Source organism: Natator depressus, chromosome 2, assembly GCF_965152275.1.
Source record: "Natator depressus isolate rNatDep1 chromosome 2, rNatDep2.hap1, whole genome shotgun sequence".
Taxonomy (NCBI): Eukaryota; Metazoa; Chordata; order Testudines; family Cheloniidae; genus Natator; species Natator depressus.
The window spans coordinates 210,026,205-210,047,729 of NC_134235.1; the positions used below are offsets into that span (position 1 = coordinate 210,026,205).

The following is a 21,525-nucleotide window of genomic DNA, read 5'->3' on the forward strand; positions in this document are numbered from 1 at the left end:
TCTGCTACCGTTACTCACTCGAAGTAATCACTCACTAACCAAAATCAATGGAAATATTTGTGGAGCAAGGTACAACATAGCAGGAGTAAGGATGGCAGAATCTGGTCCTAAGGAAAGTCTCCATCTATTATGTCTTTTTTGGCTTTGGTGTTTGGGTATGCTGTGCCTCCCACTTCAGCATGCAATACTGATAGCAATTATCTTTCTTTTCTCTCCTTGCATCTTACCTGATTTACCTGTTCCTAGTTTCATCTTTCTCTTGCCCTTGTCCTCCTTTCAGACTAGATGGAGATTATAAAACATTATAGTGCAATAAAGAGTAGCCAGTTCACTTGTTTCCTCCTGAGAGCAATCATATTTTTAGCCATACATTATTACCACCTTGACTATTAGTATCCTCTATGCTTGTCTATTCATCAGCTTCACTCGTCAGGCGACATCATAATGTCACCAGAGTCAGCATCAGCTTCTCTCTTGAGCAGTTCATTAGCTGAGTCTGATCCTGCTTTCCTTCTGTCTATTCCTGGCAAGGGTTTCAAATTCAAATTGAACTTTTCTTCAGCAGCTCTGGCATGTTTTATGAGGAGATACCAGAAGTGCCTGTTAGAGGGATGGATGCTGGAGATCCAAGCACTGGAACAAATTACCTAGGCAGGTTATGAAATCTTTGTTACTGGATGTTAGACAAACATCTGTCAGGGATGGTCTATATAATACTTAGTCCTGCCTCCATTCAGGGGACTAGACTAGATGGCCTATCAAGATCCCTTCCAGTCCTACATTTCTGTGATGTCACATCTGTCCCAAAGTCTGGTTTTGACCTCCTTGTAGGTGCATCATACTGTATGTCAACTTTGAAAGCACACAAGTTACAACATAGCTTGATTTGTCTTTTTGTCAATGTAGTTATCTCACTGAGTCACAAAATAAATTCTCTATGAGGAATGTATTATGGCTTTTGAGTGCGGGGCTTCCCATGCAGCTGCTGACACACTTAAATTCTTGTTGAGCACTTAAATTTTACCTCAGTTATGAAAAGATTAGAAAAAATAACCTAACAGACTGAAATTTTAGGCCTGTGCTTTGTACAGCCTGTGTTCAGGCCTGCCCAGTAATGATATGAGTAAATACTTTGTACTGCTAGCATCTTTCGTTCAAGGATCCTGAAGTAGTGTTAAAACATTAACTCACATGTTGCAATTTTTGTCAGAGGCAAAGTCCAGTCAGAACCTCTGCCTCTGTATCTCCAGTCCATGCCTGCCTCCTTTCTGTACAAACACAATGACTCTGCAAATAGTTAAAATTAGGACTTTTTTGGTGCTTATGGATATTGTGGAATTACAGAAGTGTTCTAAACACTGCCTTCCACTGTGTTAGCCTGCACTCAACTGTTATTGCTGCCCTGATAATGTATGGTAGACTCAGCCAATTAAGGATCAGGAGGAGCTAGCATGTGTCTTGCACCATGTGACATCCTGCACAAAGTTTCACAGTGAAACCAGAACAAACCACAAAACTTGGTTTCTCAATCTTTGTGTTTATTCAGGAGCCACAAAAAGTTTTGTTTTGAGTTTGGGACTCAAGGTGCCTTATGCTTTGCACTTGGGTTTCAATGAAAGGCAGGCCCAAATCTTGAGTTACTTTCCCCCCCACCCCCTTCATTTCCATATTCTAACCTGAACCTGGCTGAATTTCACCTGTGTGAAAGTATTGTGGAAGATCTAGCTATACGTATGTGTGAGATAGAGAGAGATCATGTCAATTCTTGGTTCGTTGACAGACAAGAAGCCAGGGAAAAAATGAGTTAGGATGGGGTAGATATGGGGTAGATCTTATACACCATCTTAACAGCTAGGATTGACTTGATTTGGCCATTTTGGCAACAGCTATTGGTTTCATCCTTTATGGTTGCATTTATGCTGATGAAAGTATAGTAGAGTTGGACTAAACCTTTTCTGTTGCGAAATGGAGGTTCCCAAGTGCACTGGATTTTGAAAGGTTTTCTTATTACAGAGATCTCTCCACTGGTCCACAGAGGTTCTGCATAGTGGCAGAAATACTGAAGTAGACTAGTACAATTGATGGCTCATAAAACAGCCTGGGAGGTGCATTTTATATGTGTTACCTGCTAATAGCAAGCACTAACTCCTTGTAACAGGGCAGCCTGTCCCTTTAAGGGTCAGGGGACCTGGGGCCAGCCAGCTCTGTTCAATTTATCAGACTCAGCTGGGAAAGGGATGGACAAGTGATCCCTATAATGAGTTGAGAGCGCTCAGTTGATGGAGTGGCAGGAGGAGATGCAGGAGGGAGATGGGCTGTTGCAGTAGGAGGGACTGACAGGCAAAGGGGAAAAGCCCTTGGGAGCTGTATCTCAGGGTGGGCTGAGGAAGTGTTTTGGTGTTTGATATTGCCTTTTTTTATGATTGGAGAATAAAACTGAACCTGAAAAAAGACTCTGAACATAGCTGTGAGTCCTTCATGGGCTAGGGAGACAAGCCAGCGGTCTACATGTGGTAGAGACATGAGCAGGTGATAAGCTGTTGGAACTGAAGGGAAACTGAGGCAGAAGCTCTCTGAGGAGTATGCTCTGGGTGGTTTTTTATATTAAAAATTTAAATGGACATTTTTACAAAGTCTGAAGCCAGACTGGTTAAAGCAGCCCTGCAACACTCTTAAACTGCAGTTCCATTGTGTCTGTCTGGGAAAATTAGAAAATAACAAAATCATAAGATAAATTTGAGATAAACACACAACTGGGAAAACATACAGGGGAAAAAAAAATAGAATTTAAAAGATCCTAACTAGAGAGATGAACTGGTAAGATGACATGGGCTCCAGTGCCAGCAATATGCAGATGAGCACTGCTCTGCTTAATCTTCACCACCTATGTCCATATTACTCCCACCAAGACAACCCACTGCTTGGATGAGATCAACTCAGCTGAAGAACAACTGGTTGAAGCTGAACCCGAGCAAGACTTAGTTATGCTGGTGGGTAGTGGACAGCACTTTGAGGTGCTACTGTCACAGTGCCATTTCCTTGGGTTGAAGATACACACCCACAATTGGTTAATCCAGTCCGTACTGTCAATAAGCTCTCTCATAGCAACATCCCTGAGTAACACATTCCACCATCTCCAGCTGTCTGAGACTCCATTCTATCCCAACAGACAACGATCTGACCTCCGTGATTCACATCTTGACTCTGGACTATAGCAATACACTATACTTGGAGCCAAGTATCAGGGGGTAGTTGTGTTAGTCTGTATCCACAAAAACAACAAGGAGTCCTGTGGCATCTTAAAGACTAACAGATTTATTTGGACGAAAGCTTATGCCCAAATAAATCTGTTAGTCTTTAAGGTGCCACCGGACTCCTTCTAGTTGGAGCCATCACCCTTTAGGAAAATCCAACTAGTACAGAACATTGCAACACCTCTCCTCTACAAAAAGGACTACCTCTGACTACATTTTCCCATTGACTAGCAAATCTGGGTTAGAGTCTCAGGCCTTATCCTCAAGGCAGTTAGTGGCCTAGGCCCATGATGTCTAAAAGATCACTGAAAGCTCTGGGATGAAGAGTGTAGTTAACAACACTGCACCTCAGGCATGACAGAACATCAGGGTTGGAAGAGACCTCAGGAGGTCATCTAGTCCAACCCCTTGCTCAAAGAAGGACCAACCCCAACTATGCAGGAGACAGAGGTGGGTTTTTTTTGAGGGTCGGTCTGACTCTGTGGAACACCAAGTGCAAGGAACACTTGTTCAACTTAACTTTCTCCAGTATCAACACCCAACAGTGTGTACATATAAAATAAATTAAACCAAGAAAACAAACTAAAAAAACACCACCAGCAAAAACTTACTGAAGCAAAATATTGCATTGCACACACTTACACCCTGTGAAGGGGATGGGAGGAGTGGAGAGAGAATTTAGCATTTAGATTGAGTTCTGTATAGCTTCTTCTACCACCTACATTGCTGTTGTATTTCATTACATTCTAGTAGTATGTTAAGCAGTGCTAACCAGGGGTGAAAGTAACTCCGAAGACTTACCAGTACGGGGGCCAGCTCTGGGTTCTGGAAGGGGCAGGGCCTCCGGTGGAAGGGGTGGGGCTGGGGGTGAGTGTCCCCCACAGCCAGCCCTTCCACACTGCCTGGCCCGCGCCACCCGGGGCTCTAGCTGTGATTTAAAGAGCCTGGTAGCAACAGCGGCGCCCGGAGTCCCGGGCCCTTTTAAATCGCTGGCCCTGGGGCAACTGCTCCCTTTGCCCCCCACAGTGCTTTAAGCAGGGTCCTTTGCTGTGGCAGCACTTTAACGTTGCTGCCCCTTCCCTTCCCCCCATTGGTGGCCCTGCAGGTAGGGACCCTAGTGGCAGGGCCGCCGATGAAGGGGGGGTGCAAAAGGGGCAGCAACGTTAAAGCGCTGCCGTGGCAGCGCTTTAATGTGAGCTACGTATGGGCCGATACCAGCTTCTTACTGGTACGCCGTACCGGCCCGTACCGCCTCAGTTTCACCACTGAGTGTAACTAACGTCTGCCATATGTGGTTAATTCTTTCCCCGGATATGCATGGGTGGTTCCTTTTGACCTAAAGAAGAGCTATGCACATATATCTGAAGGCAGAATTTGACCCCAAGATGTTTATTTCCCAGTATTTCTGTACTTTTGAAACTTTATTTTTGGGGTTAGGGAAAGAGTGAAAAACTCATAACATAGAAAAATGTTTGATTGGTCCATACAACAGAAAGTTTTATTTAATGTTCTGCAGTGCAAAGCACTCTGTATGCCAACAGTTTTATAATACACCTATCAAATTATGTCATTGGTAACAGTCAAATCAGAAATCACTTGCAGCCAGCCATTCATTAACTGAGGCTGGGTCATAAGTTTTGTGCTTCAGCAGTCTTTCATTTTAAGTCATTTGAACTTAAAACTGAGCCAGCATATCCCACGTTTCTGAAATAGGTCGTTTGCAGTATATTAACAGATTTTGGTCTAAATAATTTATTATCCACTTTTTGGTGAGATTGAATCCCATTGTGTTTTCTCTCTGTAGACCCACTGATTACATATAAAAAGTTAAATCAGGAGAAAACGTGTGTGTGTGTGTGTGTGTGTGTGAGAGAGAGAGAGAGAGAATTTTAGAGACAAGGTGGGTGAGGTAATATCTTTATTGGACTAACTTTTTTCTCCAACAGAAGTTGGTCCCATAAAAGATCTTACCTCACCCATCTTGTCTCGCTAATATCCTTGGACCAAAACAGCTACAACTGCATAGAATTTTGTCCTATAGTGAACAGTACCTATTCTGATGGGACTGTAGATAGTTTTGCTCATTTGTGTACCTGTGCACTTGCCTACAAATGGGAAAAAAAAAAGGACTTGCTCGTCAAACGTCATGCTTTCACTTTTCATATTTACATAAATGATTTTTTTTTTAAACTCTGATCCAGGAGTTTGAACTCTGGGAAACAAGTCCCTTGAGGCTTATTTGGAAAAGCTTTTGAATAAGTATTGTTTACCTGTAAAATGGGGGGCTGAGGGGGATTTAGACTGGCATCTTTCATGCCGGAATTATATTTATTTGAGTCAGTTGTGTTGTCTAAAAGGAAGACTAGCCAAAGGACAAGAGAGGCTTTGTGAATCTATAACAATGTTAGTACATTTATGTGCTTATTTTGTTCCTCTGAAGTTACCTCCTTTGATTTTATTTTTTAAAATTTTTTATTTTTTTGCAGCAATCCTTAGGCATTCAGGTGTAGTCTTCCTGACCTAGCAAAAAGCTTACCTTAACACCCTGGACATAGCAAGAATAAATGGAAGTGGAAAACCTTTTTTAGGTTACTTAGGATCTGGCTTATGTAGCTTTTAAAATATTTGGAAGCTTAGAGAGAAAAACTTGTACCGTGATGCACCCCAAATTATTTCACTATAACCATAATGGGAAAGATATATTGTAAATATGCGCCTCTATATTTAAAATGTAATTAAGTGTTAAATGATTTTATTCATCACACCAGGTCTGATTCTCCTCACAGGCATAAAACTTGATATATTGGAGTGGAGGATCAGGGTCTCTCTGGTTAGTATTCCTCTTAACCATGGGGACTATAACAGTGCAATATTTTCTCCCCAATTCAAATGTTCTTCTTAACGTGTCACATATGTTTTCTATGTCACGTGTCCCCAGTGTTACTGGATATATTGCAAATAAATAATTTAAGAAAGAGCATTTGAGTAATTGCTTCTCTGAGGAGTACACTGGGTGTTTTTTTTTGTAATATTAAAAATTTAAATGGACATTTTTACAAGCTCAGTAACACACTCCAGGGTGTACATTTGTCAGGCAATATGCACATTTCTTAGTTGTGTCAAAGGCATTCAGATAAATTTTATGGCTCAGATTCTCAGTGGGTAAAAATCAGCAAAGCTCCATTGACTTCAGTAGAGGAATTCCAATTCATACCAGCTGTGTATCTCACTCCATACCTCGGTATATTGGGTATGTATTACCAAAATGAGTGAATGCTCTTTAATGTGTTTTCTTCTATAAATAACAAAAGAGAAAGTTGCAGCTTCTAACATTTGTGTGTTCACTTAGGGGTTATGAAAACTGTGACTACAAAAAAAAAAAAGGCAAATAAAATCAGGCCTCAAAAAGAGGCGTGGTAAATGCCTTTGATTAGTATTTCATTCATAGCGCATAATGTAAACGTAATTGGCAGGTGAAGTCTTGTCAACACTGTAGCCATGAATTTTCTAGAAACTGCCAAATGAATTGTAAGGTGTGATGCATTCATCAGTGATTTCACATACACAAATCCAGAAAGAACTCCTAGGACTTTTCAAGGATTGTTAACATTTCCCCCGCCCCCCTGTATAGCTTGTATGGCACTAACAACCTCAGTGCAGGGCACGGGTGATTAATAGTGAGGCATCAACCCCTCTGAGCTGGTCATTCATTCCCAGGAAATACCACCTTCTTTGATCAATATTGCTTAATTAATAGAGCAGAAATAATGTAATTGGTAACCTTGCACATTTTTAATATGCTACAGAGTTGGAAGTTATAGTAATTCAGGACTAAATCACTCCTCTGCTGTTCATTATATATGCAATTTTTTATTGTGTGACAAGCCTGCAAATGGTAATGCTTATTCCTTAAAGAAAAATGCTTAGACACTGTCTGTATAAGGAAATTCTCTGTGTTCTCAACTGACTTATCAGAAATAGTATAGAAGATAATTTCTTGAATGTGTCTGTGCCAGCATCTGCTGGCCAATAGATATTCTTAAACTGTTATGGAAGACTATTTTGAAGAGTCCATTTGAGCACTTCAGCTCCCTCCCTCCCTCCCCCGCAAACAGAAGTTCTTGTAAATGGTTAGACTTTGCAAATACCCTTGTGTAGTCAGGGCCTCGCTCTACAGAGGTTTGGCTGGTTCAGACAGTGCTGGCAAACCTGCAGGGAAAGGGACTCACAGGGCATAGGTGCACTGCCCTACGAGCAGGTTAAAAGACCAGCGTGATGTTTGTTGGTTGTGCTCCACTGCTGTGTGACATGGAATACAAGCTGTTTTGTGCTGACTAAGTATACTGTGGTGAAAATGTTGAGCCACTGGGGGGATTTTGATTTCTTTCCCCTTATTGTTGCCTTGCCTGAGACATATCACAAGTTCGTCATCTCTCTTGCGCTTCCCCCACCCCACCATGTCTCCTCCTGTGAAGCAAGAAACACGTGATTGCTGTTTCTATGACTTTCTTCACAAACACACACATCAGTCTGGAACCATCCCTGACAGCCCAGCCTCTATGGGAAGGCTGCCCCCCAGCAAGCATGTTAAGGATGTGAATGAAAATGTTTCACACTGAATCTTGGACAGTGAAGTTAGGGGGGGGTCAATACAATGGTATCACAGAGGGCCTCAAGTAACTTTGAGTCAGCCCTATTTAGAGAAGTTCAATTCTTGAAATGCATAATTGTTTCAGCCTCCATAGCAATTAAGGGGTGAAACATTCTGCTGATATATTATTTGTTCCTGTTACTCAAGGAAAGCCACCAATCAGTCTTGCTGTGGGGGAGTAACTGGTTTCATAGAGAGAAATTGTTGTCCCTCTGTGGTGTGTTCTCTCTCTTTTTTCTTTTCTTTCAAAAGCATAAAGTTGGAATAGGTTTCTATGATTGGCTAAATGAATGGGAGTCATTTTCCTTTTTAGTGGGGGGGGGTAGTGTTGGGGCTCACTGGTTGGCAGGAATGGGGAAAATGAGTTTGCAGAGGACCTAGATCATCCCACTTCTTTCCTTTTCCTATAACTTGGAGGATGCCTACTTACAACACAGGTTTTGTGTTGTAAAACCTTATGTTGTAAAATCTTATGTTCTTGACCAAACCATTCACTCAGCCCAAGACTATAACAGGGTTCAAAAAAGAACTAGATAAATTCATGGAGGATAGATCCATCAATGACTATTAGCCAGGATGGGTAGCGATGGTGTCCCTAGCCTCTGTTTGCCAGAAGCTGGGAATGGGCGACAGGGGATGGATCACTTGATGATTACCTGTTCCGTTCCCTCTGGGGCACCTGGCATTGGCCACTGTCAGAAGACAGGATACTGGGCTAGATGGACCTTTGGTCTGACCCAGTATGGCTGTTCTTATGTTATCTTATGTTTTTCTTCTATTACCATCAAGCCCACCCTCCCCTTTGAAGAGTAAGTAACTGGAAAGTTTGTGAATAAAGTTGTGTGAGAGAATTTGCATCATCGGAAGATGGGAAGACTTTCCATATAGCGGAAAGTCATAGAGACAACAGAGTAAATTCAAGGGCCAATTTCTGGGACATTTTATTATTTGGAGACTGATAATTTAAGATACGTTGTGACCAGGAGATACCAGAGGAAGTTTTTTGTATTTGTATTGTAATAAAATGGATGCCTTAGTAATAATAGGTCTTCAATTTGTCTTATTTGTAGGATCTGCTTTGTCTCTAAGCTCTTCGTCAAGGAGGACTGGGAAGTTACCTAAACAAAGATTTTATGTGAACAAAATGATGGCAGAGATCCATGTATTCTGGAATAGGTCAAACTCTTAGAGGATCGGTGGAGTTTAGTATTTGACGTCCTGTATATTTTAAGAGTATACCATATTGCTTTCTTCGAAGTAATTCGCCTTTGCATGGAGAAGTAAATGCACTGTTTATGTCTGTAAAATGCAGGCAATCAGTATTTTGCTTGCCAACAAGCAGGGTCATGTTTGATTAATGCTTTGGTTGTTTTCTTTTCCCATTTGTTGTTGTGCTGTCACTGTGATGGCTTTCCACTTGGTAAACTAGGATAGATTTCTCTCATTGCATGACTTCTATAAGGTCCTTGGGGAACAACATTAAAACAAAGTGCAAAGAATGTATTTTGGTTGAAACTTCATCAAGAAAGCTAATGTAAATTAAATGTTGATTTATATTACTGAAGCCCAACCCATTTGTATGAAATATGTTTCTTGTTGAACGGAAATGTTTATATCTGATCTGACTTATACAACTGAGGAGAAGTGTGCATCAGTGGATATTTGGCATGTTTCCACTATCTGTGTAATCTATGGTACACAGGATTTTTATAGCAACATCATCTATATTTAATGGAAGACTTCACTGTAAAAAACTTAACAATGAGAACAGAGTAACAGAGCTGCAGGAATGCTACCTTTCCTTATATAGGGCTGGATTGCTCCTTCTGAGTGAAACCCATGCGAGAGGACTGAGAGAGGAAATCTCCATGAGGTTCTCCTTATAGAGATTCCTCCATGTTATTCTGCTGCACCATGTGATAGTCTGTAAGATCTGACCCCAAGTTAGGAATCTGCAGGAGGGCAGGGCCATACTTATAGGGACCTTGCACCTCTGATTTGCCTCCCCAGCATCACTCAACCCATGCAAATTGGTTTCATTGGTCCTAGCTGCCTCAGGGGCCCTCTCCTTAAAACAGATCAGAGAGGGCTTTGTCAAAAAGATATAGCCCCAAAGTCTAAAAGCTTTTCCGTGAAAACTCTGCTGGCCCCAGGATAGGCACCAAGTGCATTTCCCCAGGCCCCACAGCTGGTCTACCCACTGCTCCCCCTGCTTGCTCAGTTCCTGTCCCCTTCTCTCTTGGTAGTCTCCAATCAGTGGAGAGCCTTTCAGGGGTTTTTGGGAGAATGGCATGCTGTCTCAGAGATGGCAGAGACCTCTTGCACATGTGAGGTGGGAGATGTATGTATGTGAAGGGTACCCCCATACATGGACTGGGCACATGATGATCCCCCTTCATAGAATGTTCAACTATAAAGTCATTCTAGTTGCACAGGGACAGAGCAATTAGTTAAGATCCCTGATTAGTCACTGTCTTGTCATGGGCACTAATGCTAATGCCAGATTTTTCAAATTAAGTATCTTTATTAAATAGTTGAACTAAGCTACGATGATACAGCATACACTAATGTTAATTTGTACAGATGAAGAATTTTAATATAATTCAGAAAACCAGCAGTAATGTGATAACAGCATAATAAATTACATGAATCAGCTATTTAAAAATAAAACTGTCTTCAGTAAAACCTAATCAATCAGAACCAGTCTGTCATTTAATGAAAAATTCCCTGATGATCTCAGTTATTTTTTGACATATAAATAAAACAATGACTGAAGTTCCCAAGTTAGAATTGTAGCTATCTTATAAAATGTCAGTTCCGCCTAATGTAGTTCTTCCCCTTTTCTTTGCTATTGAAGTTGACTCATTACTATTTAGCACTGGCTTCTGTGAGAGCTGACATAAATTACCATTAACTGCCATCATCCACAATTATTTTGCTATTTTTCCATTCCACTGTGCTTGCTCCAACCAATCTTTACTATTGTTCAATCATCATTTTAGTGCCATCTCTTTCACTTCTATCCCACATTTTATTTTAATTTGAGAATATGAACGACACAGTAATCTATCTTTAATGTGTCGTATTTGTAAAGCCTGTATTGATTCTGGTTTTTAATTGAACAGGACAAGGACGCAGTCCAAACAGAGATTTACATGAACAAAGATAAATATTATATTCATCAGATGGCCATGATTCTTTCTTGATCCATGCGTAAATGCTCACCTCACTAACCCGAGCATAGCTTTGGTGAGCCAGGAGCAGTGGAGAGAGAATGAATATCTCAATCAGGATCAGCTGGGGCAGTGCTCCATGTACTTCCTCTGCTTGCCCCTCCATTTTCTGCTTGTTTTTAGCATGTATGGGGTGGGGGAGAGGGACTGCTTCTTTCTCCTCTCCCTTTTTCCCCTTCCTCGTGCTGCATGGTGTGGGGGTATGTGTGGGAGTGTCACATGCTGCATCTGAGCCTAGACTTTGGAATCTCTCACTGCTGCTACCATTAAGTGCTGGAAGTGTTTAACTAGTGTCTGGAATGTCTGGAAAATGAGGGTGCTGCTGCTTCGATAAAGTAGCCATTGTGGGCTCCCTGTTTCAGCCCCACTCTTCCCATCCTTAATCTAGTTGCTGGATCTGATCTCCTGTGATGCTGAGAGCTAGACTGACTGTCAATTCTGGGGTCTGGAAGAGATTTTCCCATATGCCAAAATTGCCAAACTGCTGCTGCCAAAACTTCCATCTGGCATCCAGGAGGGCTGGGTTTTGGGGGGTGTAAGTTACAATTGTTACAACTTTGGAGGGTTCCAGTGCAGTTGATGTGTTAGAAAGGGTCCAGTCTGAGGTCGTGTAACCCAGTAGTCTGCTTGGGCATTGGTCCTGAGAATGGCATTGCTTCTGTGTCTCACACAGTGTTTGGCTCCAGTTATCTTTCCTACTTCCAGCGTGGAGGAGGGGAATGGGCTGGAACTCTGGTTTCCAGTCAGGATCCCTTGGTTGATTGGATGGCGACATGGGGACCTGGCCCTCATATGTGCTCTCAGGTTGGTAGTACCACAGACATTGGTGCCCATTGAGAACCACACTGGAACAACTGTGCCATGTAGTTTGGGGTGGCTAACCAAGTTAGGTAATAGGTTTAAATAAAGTTGCCGCCTCCACGTTTAACCATACGATGAGCTTTGTATCTCTTTGTTTCCATGTCCATATCAATAATCTATATTTCTTAGATTCATCGATTTTATAAAGCCAGGAGGGACCATTGTGAACATAACATAGGCCATAGGACTTTCCCAAATTAGTTCCTGTTTGTACTAGAGTATATCTTTCAGAGAAACAGACAATCTTGATTTAAAAAATTTCCAGTGATAGAGAATTCACCACAACCCTTTCTAAGTTGTTCCACTAGTTAATTACCCCTTACTATTAGCAATGTATGCCTTATTTCTAATCTGAATCTGTCTAGCTTCTACTTCCAGTGACTGGACCTTGTTTTGACTTGTGTCTGCTAGATTGAAGAGGTTTTTTTTCTATTTTCCATGTAAGTAGTTAGAAACTGATGAAGCCAACTCTTCACCTTCTCGTTGTTAAGCTAAATAGATTGATCTCCTTGAGTCTTTCACTATAAGGCATGTTTTCCCATCCTTTTAATGATTCTCTTGGCTCTTCGCTGAATCCTCTTCCTCCCCAATTTTTCCACATCCTTCTTGAATTGTGGACACCAGAACTATACAATGTATTCCCGTAGTGGTTTCACCAGTGCAAAATACAGAGGTGTTACATATAAAAATTGGTGATTAATATAGATTTAAAAAAAAAACTTTTTTTGTGTAAAGTTTTGCTTGTGGGAGGCTGCGGTCCTGGTCCAGTAGAGCAGAGACTCCTGGCCAGGGCTGCAAAGAAGACTAGACTAGATGATCTCCTAAGGTCTCTTCCAATCCTAATCTTCTATGATGCTAAGAGGATGGTCCCCCAGCCACAAGGGAGGCCACCCTCCTGCTGAATAGTTCCTGCCCAGGGATGTCCTACCGTCCCACTCCTGGCTGGTGAATGAGTGAGGGTTGTGACAGTGGAGCTGCAGAGGGCTCCCCACATGGCTGCAGGGCTAGTGACACCCGATCCCTGCAGTGCAAAGTATGGGGAAAGCCCTGGTCCTAGCCCAGAAGTGGGCAAACTACAGCCCGTAGGCCACATCCAGCCCGCGGGACCCTCCGGCCCCTCCCCTGCTGTTCCCCCTCCCATGCAGCCTCAGCTCACTGCGTCGCTCGCACAATGCTTTGGGTGTGGGGGCTGTGAGCTCCTGGGGCAGCGCAGCTGCAGGGCCCTGGCCTGACCCGGTGCTCTGTGCTGTGCGGCTGTAGTGCTGCCAGCCACCAGTGCTTCAGGCAGCGCAGGAAGGGGGCAGGGGGGGTTGGAGAGAGGGCAGGAGAGTTCCAGGGGGGTGTTCAGGGGCCGGGGGTGTGGATAGGGGTTTGGGCAGTCAGAGGGCAGGAAACAGGGTGGTTGAATGGGGTCAGGGGTCCCAGGAGGGCAATCAGGAAGGAGAGGAGGGGTTGGATGGGGTGTGGGGGGGACAGTCAGGGGCGCGGGGGTCTGAGGGCGCTCAGGGGACAGGGAGCAGGGGGTGGTGGATGGGGCAGGAGTCCCGAGGGAGCCGTCAGGGGACAGGGAATGGGTGGGGGGGGGGTTGGATGGGGTAGGAGTCCCGGGGGGGCCATCAGGGGGCGAGAAGCAGGGGCGGTCGGATAGGGGTCGAGGGCCGGGCCACGCCTGGCTGTTTGGGGAGGCACAGCCTCCCCTAAACAGCCCTCCATACAATTTTGGAAACCCGATGTGGCCCTCAGGCCAAAGAGTTTGCCCGCCCCTGTCCTAGCTATTCAGCTCCCTATGGATGGGGGCTCGTCCTCCGCTCTGCCCTGGTCCAGCAGTCTCTGCTCTGCCCTATCAGGATCGCAGCCTTCCTTACATCTGCATGGATCCAGTGTCACCAGCCCCATGGTCATGCAGAGAGCCCTCTGCAGCTTTGCTGTCACAGCCCTGCAAGGCTGCAGAGGGCTCCTTGCTCTGCTACAAGGTTGGGGGAATGCAATCCCGGCAGAAGCCATGTGTGAGAGGAGGCTACATTTCCACCAGCTGCTGCTGATGGATATTGTTTTTGTCGATTTCAGTGTGTTAGTGGAAATCGACATTTACTGACAGCTATCGATTTAATTTAGATCTGTCCAAGCCTAAACTTTCTCTCTCTACTCCTGGCCAAGATTGCCCTGTTTATACATCTCAGGATCACATTCACCTTTTTGCCCCAGTGTTGCCCTGGGTGCTCATGTTCAGCTATTATCCACCCTGATTTTACCCCCCCCACCACCAAGTTTTTTTTTTGGTCACTGCTTCTCAGGATAGCATCTCGATTCTGTAAGCATTGCCTACATTCTTTATTCTTAGATACGGCTTTATATTTGAACATATTGAAATTCATATTGTTTGCTTGCATGAACAATTCCTTCAACTTTCACTACTGTAGTAGCTACTAATTCTTTTTTTCTTAGCACTGTTAGCCTTTGTTCACTGTAATTAATTTTCTTTGGCTCTTCAGACTATGCTGTGTATAGTGTGTTGTGCAGGATTTAAACTGGCTACAGCTTCAAAAAGCAGGCATGTCAATATAATCAATATTGCTAATACTTTGTGTCTGAAAATGTTCTACTGAAGAACTCAGGACTAGGATATTAAGTATTTGGCATCAATAGCTGCACCCTGTGGGCATATTCTACTCCAGTCTGCCTCAGTTCTGGATACTGTTGGTTTTGCGCTTGTCTTGATCTTCCATTGCATATTGTCACGGGTGTGAGTGTAACCCATACACCTCCTGGGTGTGGTGTTCTGTACCATCTAGTGGCAGTGAGACCACTGTGAGAGAGAATGAGATTGAGTCTGCTCTATAGCCTTAGCTGACAGCCAGTTGCCTTTTAGTTCATGCAGTAGACTCATGCACTAAGCTCCAGAGGTCCCAGGTTCGATCCTGCCCACCCGTGTGTGTCACTGTGGCATGTGTCCCCCACTTCCCTCTCCTGCCACAAGGGGTCATGAATACCCTCTGCTGAAATTCCAAATGATTAATGGGTCTATTTTGATGGGCAGGTGTCAAGGTTCCTTCCCCACTCTGAACTCTAGGGTACAGATGTGGGGACCTGCATGAAAACCTCCTAAGCTTACTTTTACCAGCTTAGGTTAAAACTTCCCCAAGGTACAAACTATTTTACCCTTTGCCCTTGGACTTCCACTGCCACCACCAAACGTTTATCTGGGTTTATTTTATTAGAAAAGCGTTGTTTGGAAACGTCTTCCCTCCAAAATCCTCCCAACCCTTGCACCCCACTTCCTGGAGAAGGTTTGGTAAAAATCCTCACCAATTTGCATAGGTGACCACAGACGCAAACCCTTGGATCTTAAGAACAATGAAAAAAAGCATTCAGGTCTTACAAGAAGAATTTTAATAGAAGAAGCAGTAAAAAAGAAGTAACAATAAAAAGAATCACCTCTGTAAAATCAGGATGGTAAATACCTTACCGGGTAATTAGATTCAAAACATAGAGAATCCCTCTAAGCAAAACCTTCAGTTACAAAAAGACACACAGACAGGAATATCCATTCTATTCATCACAGCTTAATTTCTCAGCCATTTAAAGAAATCATACTCTAATGCAATCTAGCTAGATTACTTACTAAATTCTAAGACTCCATTCCTGTTCTGTCCCCGGCAAAAGCATCACACAGACAAATTCTTTGTTTTTCCCTCCCCCCAGCTTTTGAAAGTATCTTGTCTCCTCACTGGTCATTTTGGTCAGGTGCCAGCAAGGTTATCCTAGCTTCTTAACCCTTTACAGGTGAGAGGATTTTTCCTCTGGCCAGGAGGGATTTTAAAGGTGTTTACCCTTCCCTTTATATTTATGACAGCAAGGAACATGACCAAGGAGTAAATGCACTCAGCAGCAAAGTTCCCCTGGGACATGGCTGGTTTCTGATGGGAAGTCCACGTTTGAGTAAATGTTGCTGGAGCATTAACTCCTCTGTATGGTGAATTGATTGGGGTGGCTAAGGAGTCAGCCAGTGGCAGCATGGCTATGAAGAGAACCATGATACTTTTGGGGAGAGGATCCTGCATTTCGTATAGATTTCCCAGCCATCTCTGGAAGAGTCCAGAATCTGCACAGATACCCTCTACCCATGGTTGCTTTCCAACCTGAGAAACAAAAGAAACTGCCCATAGATAAACTTCTGCCATTGCTAGAGCATGTTTATTCTCCTGAATGTTTTTCCATACAAAGTGATTATTTGCACCATTGTTTCTTGAGCACAGGTGGAAAAACAATTCAATTGAAAACAAAACACCTTTTTATGCTATTTAGATAGTAGCTTTTTGGCATTTGTTCTTATTTTTCTCACTTTCCCCAGATAGAAAATTAGCATGTTTAGGGCTATTAACATACTTATTCTTAGATACCCATAAAGTAAATCACTTATGCGTCAGTCAATACATTTTGATCACTTGTGTAACAAAGGGACAGACATTGTTACCTGGTTATTATTCTATGATATAATAGTGCTACACAGTTTGCCATTTAGGTGACACTAAGGCCTTGACTACACTACAAAGTTAAGTCAACTTAAGTTATGCTGACGCCGTAATTAAACCGGGGTTGCATGTCTGAACTACGCTGCTTGTTTTGGCGGAGCGCATCCACAGTAGCAGCTGTTGCATGGACACAGAGAGTAGTGCACGGTGAGGAGGTATTCCACTTTTGAACTGGCCGTAGGCTGTTTTGGGAAGCGTTTGCAATGCCTCATGGGGGCAGGTTCAGGATCTCATGATGCAGGTTTCTCAATCCCATCATTCCATGGGCCTCCAGCTGCTTTTCAGCTGCCCTGGTTACCTGCAAGCCAGCCATCTCTGTCACAAAGCATGGATCCTGCACTGCTCTTCAGTATTGTGCTGTGCATTATGACCACAGGGATATAAGAGGAGATCAACGGGGGGCTATTCGGCTGAGGGGGCCTTGAAGGAGCATTTTAATAATGAGCCACAGTAACGTGTGTTTCTGTCCTGAGCCTGACGTTGTTTGTTTGCACCATGCTATGAACCTTGTAATGATGGCTGTGTGTGCCTGACTATAACAATGCAAATGCACCTATTGCTATTGTCCAGTGAATGTAATCAGCAGCCACCATGTGATGGAGAATAATAAAGATAAATTCAGTTTTCATAAGTAAATTTTTTTTTAATTTCACACCCATGCAAACGTACCTATGTAATTCTGAGGTAAACTTCAAACATGCAGGGGAAAGTATCTTTAAAGGGGAGGGAACAGGGAGTTCACAAGCACATACACCAACAAGGCGCTCACAGCTAGGTGTGGCTGTCCATTGTGTTTAATCTCCTGCGGGGTGGTGTGCCTTGGGTACTGGTTCAGCCGTGGAAGATGCATGGAATGGGGGAGCGGAAGAGTGTCTGGGAGGTTCTGGATTCTGGAATGCTTTTTCTTTTCTAATTAAGCTTTGTATGATTGAAGAATGTTTCAGTCAGAATTAAAACAAACCTCAAACACACGAATTTGTTTCAGATAGAGATTATTTACATTTTTATCTAATGATTTGTTGTTGAGTGTTGTAACTCACATGCAGTACACTTCTCTCCCCCTCCCTCCCTACGATCCTATATCAGGACATGTGCACTTATGCAAAGAGAAAGCAAAGGGGAATAAATCCTTATGATTTCTCTGCAGCTACTAGCTCTGATGAACTCTGCTGTAAATATATTTCAGTACGACCACTCCAATAGAGAATTGAGGCAATAGATTCCAAAGAGTATATCAGAGCAAATGTAACTACAGGTATAGTGGGAAGACAGAGATTCTTGAAACTGGAGGCACTGGTTCAGTTTTTTTCTGACATCTGGTTGCTTTTCAGACTCCTTCCTTCCTTCCTTTGAAAGAGGTGAGAGACCACTGTGATCATTGTGGAGGTAGAGATCCGAGTCATGTTGTCCAGATAACAAAAGTTCATTCCAATTCTGAATATGTGCAATGCAACGGAAATACAGTATCTCTCCACATGACACTGACTCACTTTTAATAACACTGTACAGAGCCATGTAATGCTGCAATTTATTTTAATGTATCATGTTTACTAAATTAAAGATATCTTCTAAACTGGATTTTGTTTTAACACAAAAACTTTCCTCAGGATAAGTAAATCTCTCTTCTTTAATGAATAATGTACGGTAGGTGTACAAAAATTGTACCAATTTCCCACCCTCCATCAATAATTAAACCCTGTGCAGTTTACATCTATATGAAAAAGTGAATGCCAGTGGTATCCATTTTTACTTGTTCCAGGGAAAGTTTTAAATCTGTGTTCTTTTTTTTTTTTCATTCTTCCTTAAAACCATGCCCTCTTTTCGCACTACCTGAGGCTAAGCACCCTGGCCCCCACCCTGACTGCTCCTCCCCATTTCCCTCCCATACCACCACCCTGACCCCAGCTTCTATCTTCCCCCAGAGCCCCCATCCATATACCAACCCATATACCAACACCTGACCCCAGCCCCCTCCTTGTAGAAGCAGCTTGTCTGCAGCTCAACACCGGAGTGGCTGTTTGCTTCCCTTGCCTTCTGCTATCCCTGTTGCAGCTCTTTGGGTTTGTTTTTTTTTGTTTTTGTTTTTTACATAGCACTGCTGCTTGTCCCTATCGTCGTCCTTCTCTTCCATGCCCTGAGCAAGTTCCCGCAGCTGGAGTGGAGCTGTGCCTGCAAAGCATCTTCTCCCCACAAACTCAGCAGATCCACCACTACCACCCGGGTACTCCAGGCAGGAGCCTGTTTGTTGCATGGAGCCAGCTACTGCCCAGCTAAGCATGCCATGTGAGCTCTTCACACCGAGCAAACAGGAAGAGCAATTTCAAAACTTCCTGGGGCTTTAAAAGAGAGGGCCGCCTACATGTGTACCTGGCTGCAGGGCAGTAGAGTTCAAAACGGTGATCGGAGCAGTCTCAGTGGGCATTGTGGGATACCTCCTGGAGGCCACTTAGGGCAACATAAGCAATGCAGTGTCTACACTGACACTGTGTCGCTCTAACTATGTCACCTTAAGCTCTGCACCTCTCCTTGAGATGGTTTTGTTAGGTCAGCATATCAGGCAAGTTAAAGTGGTGGGAGGAACATAGTAGTGTGTACACCTCCATAGTTAGGTCGATGTAAGCTGCCTTATGTGGACTTAACTTTGTAGTGTAGACAAGCCCTAAATGTGATCAGACATTCTGCAGTGTAATTCAGGATTCAAATTTTTTCAAGGTGATATGGTGTTGCACCAATGTCTAAAAATACCTTAATTTGGGAATGACCCTTACTTTTAAAAAATTATCTTACATTAGGTGAATTAGACCTACCCTGTTGCTCATTTCTCTTCTTGATTTCTGAATTGGTTTACCCAGATACAGTAATCAAATCTGAGACTGAAAAGAGATGCTGTCTGTTGTTAGATACATTTGTTTGTCTTTCTTTTCTAGTGCACCAACCTCTCCTGATGTTGTCCTTCCTTTCATTTTCCTCTTCTTCTTTGACATGATGAAAGGGAAAGAGTGGTCTTCTCCTGTCTAAATTCCATCTTCATCATTACCTTAGCCCGACTCTCCCAATTAATACTACTGTTACCCATCCAGTGTACCCCCCATTAGTAAGCATGCCATCCTGTCTGATTGGGATGAAAACTGCATAAAGTTGGATTGAGACTGGGCAGTAGTTTTATCCTGTTGCCTGAATTGAACCATCGTAGTGTAACTATGTTTATACTAACAATTGTTTTTTAGAGATGGCATATAAAGATTAAAACCCTAATTATAATCATAATTTTAATAATTAATTAGCATTTACATAGCTAGTGAAAAATGAGATTTGGAAATACAAATAGAATAGTAGTAATTTTAGAATATTAATATATTTGAACAACTATTAATCTCATCATTATTAGCAAAAGTTGTACTAATTTTGTACTTGGTATGTATATTTTAATTATTTTCCCCTCTTCTTTTAACAGTGCTGTAATTCGTCATTGAAGCCACATATTCAAAACAGTTTATACCATCAAACATTGTATATAGACTGATTCTATGTCTCATAAACTCTCTAAGCACTGTGAATTGAAACTACCAAACTACGTGGAATTTGCAAGCGACTAACACGTGGGTCAAATGGCACATTTTTCTGATATTTAATAAGGAGCCTTATCGCCATTATGATGAACCGGGAGAAGTGGGTTAACCTCAGTCCTTCAGAATTTTCTCAGCTTCAGAAGTATGCAGAATGTAAGTACTTATTGTTTGAAATTTTCTACATAATTTCACTGTTAATTCAACATTAAGTCTACTTCAAATTGATATGTAATACAAAAGATTGTCCTGAGGCTGTATGTTGGCATGTTAAATTTGTATTCTACGGTGACTGAATTGTATTTATTTTTTATTCATTACCATGTAAGAGCTTGAATTAGACTTTGTCCCCAAAGATTTGGTTTCTAAGTAAATTATCTTTTTAGCATAGATGGCTTAAAAAGTTTTTTATGAACATAGAGGGTTTTCAGTTTGGAAAGATCTACCTATACTGATTATTCATGGATGGGATATGAAACACCTCTGCCAAAAGGACTGTGGACTATCTGGAAGCCAATTTGCCTGCCATGTGGTGTTAAGCTTACTGTTTCACTTCACAGGCATGTAGGATTTGGAAGTGGTGTAGAGAGAGCATGCTCAGCCATCAGTGAAACAAGCATTTTGGCTTGTACAATTGCATTAGCCTCTGGTGGATGCAGGGAAATATTGATTCATTTTAAAAGGAGCATATCCAGCTCTTTACCAGGAGGATGGTTTCCAGTGTTGAGACACATGAAGATACAGTAGGGATTTGAAAGTGTTGAAAATAGGAATCAGAGTAACAGCCGTGTTTAGTCTGTATTCGCAAAAAGAAAAGGAGTACTTGTGGCACCTTAGAGACTAACCAATTTATTTGAGCATGAGCTTTCGTGAGCTACAGCATCTGATGAAGTGAGCTGTAGTTCACGAAAGCTCATGCTCAAATAAATTGGTTAGTCTCTAAGGTGCCACAAGTACTCCTTTTCTTTTTGAAAATAGGAATGTGTGTGACTCCTGTTGTTTTCAGTGGAATCTGTTTGCATGCCTTAGTGGGAGGACCAGGATTTTATAAAGTAAATTATTTTACCCAATCTGAGGTTGTATGGAACAAAAGGATGTTATGTCTTCCAGGTGCTTTGTATCAGTAATAAAAGTTCTCACACAGTAAAGATAATTTATTCAAGAGAGTATTGGGTCTGCCAGATACAACCCTTAGTTTGAAACTCTAACCAGGTGAAAGTGTTCTCACTGGATGAGGACACTGGTAAGAACATTTTTCAAAGTGTGCTCAAGAGTTCTTAATTTAAAATGTGTAGCTTCATAAGAAACACTACTTAAATATCCAGTACAATATTTTCACAGTATCTCACAACTTTGGCTGGGTTTGAACCATTTCACTCAGAATCCAACTACTGAAAATAGTAAAACTAATGTTGAGAAAAGAGGACG

The 21,525-nt window shown here is 42.5% G+C and overlaps 1 protein-coding gene across 2 annotated transcripts in view; it reads left to right on the top strand.

The window, feature by feature from the left end:
• Nucleotides 1-21,525, top strand: part of DGKB (diacylglycerol kinase beta) — a 500,582-nt gene that overhangs the window by 48,433 nt on the left and 430,624 nt on the right. Inside the window, exons 2-3 of one of the 2 annotated variants that reach the window (XM_074945832.1) lie at nt 18,625-18,752; nt 19,986-20,253. In XM_074945832.1, the coding sequence (XP_074801933.1) occupies nt 20,184-20,253 (70 nt within the window). In that variant the 5' untranslated portion in view covers nt 18,625-18,752; nt 19,986-20,183. The remainder of the gene's footprint in view (nt 1-18,624; nt 18,753-19,985; nt 20,254-21,525) is intronic. The other variant, XM_074945833.1, reaches the window with a different exon arrangement.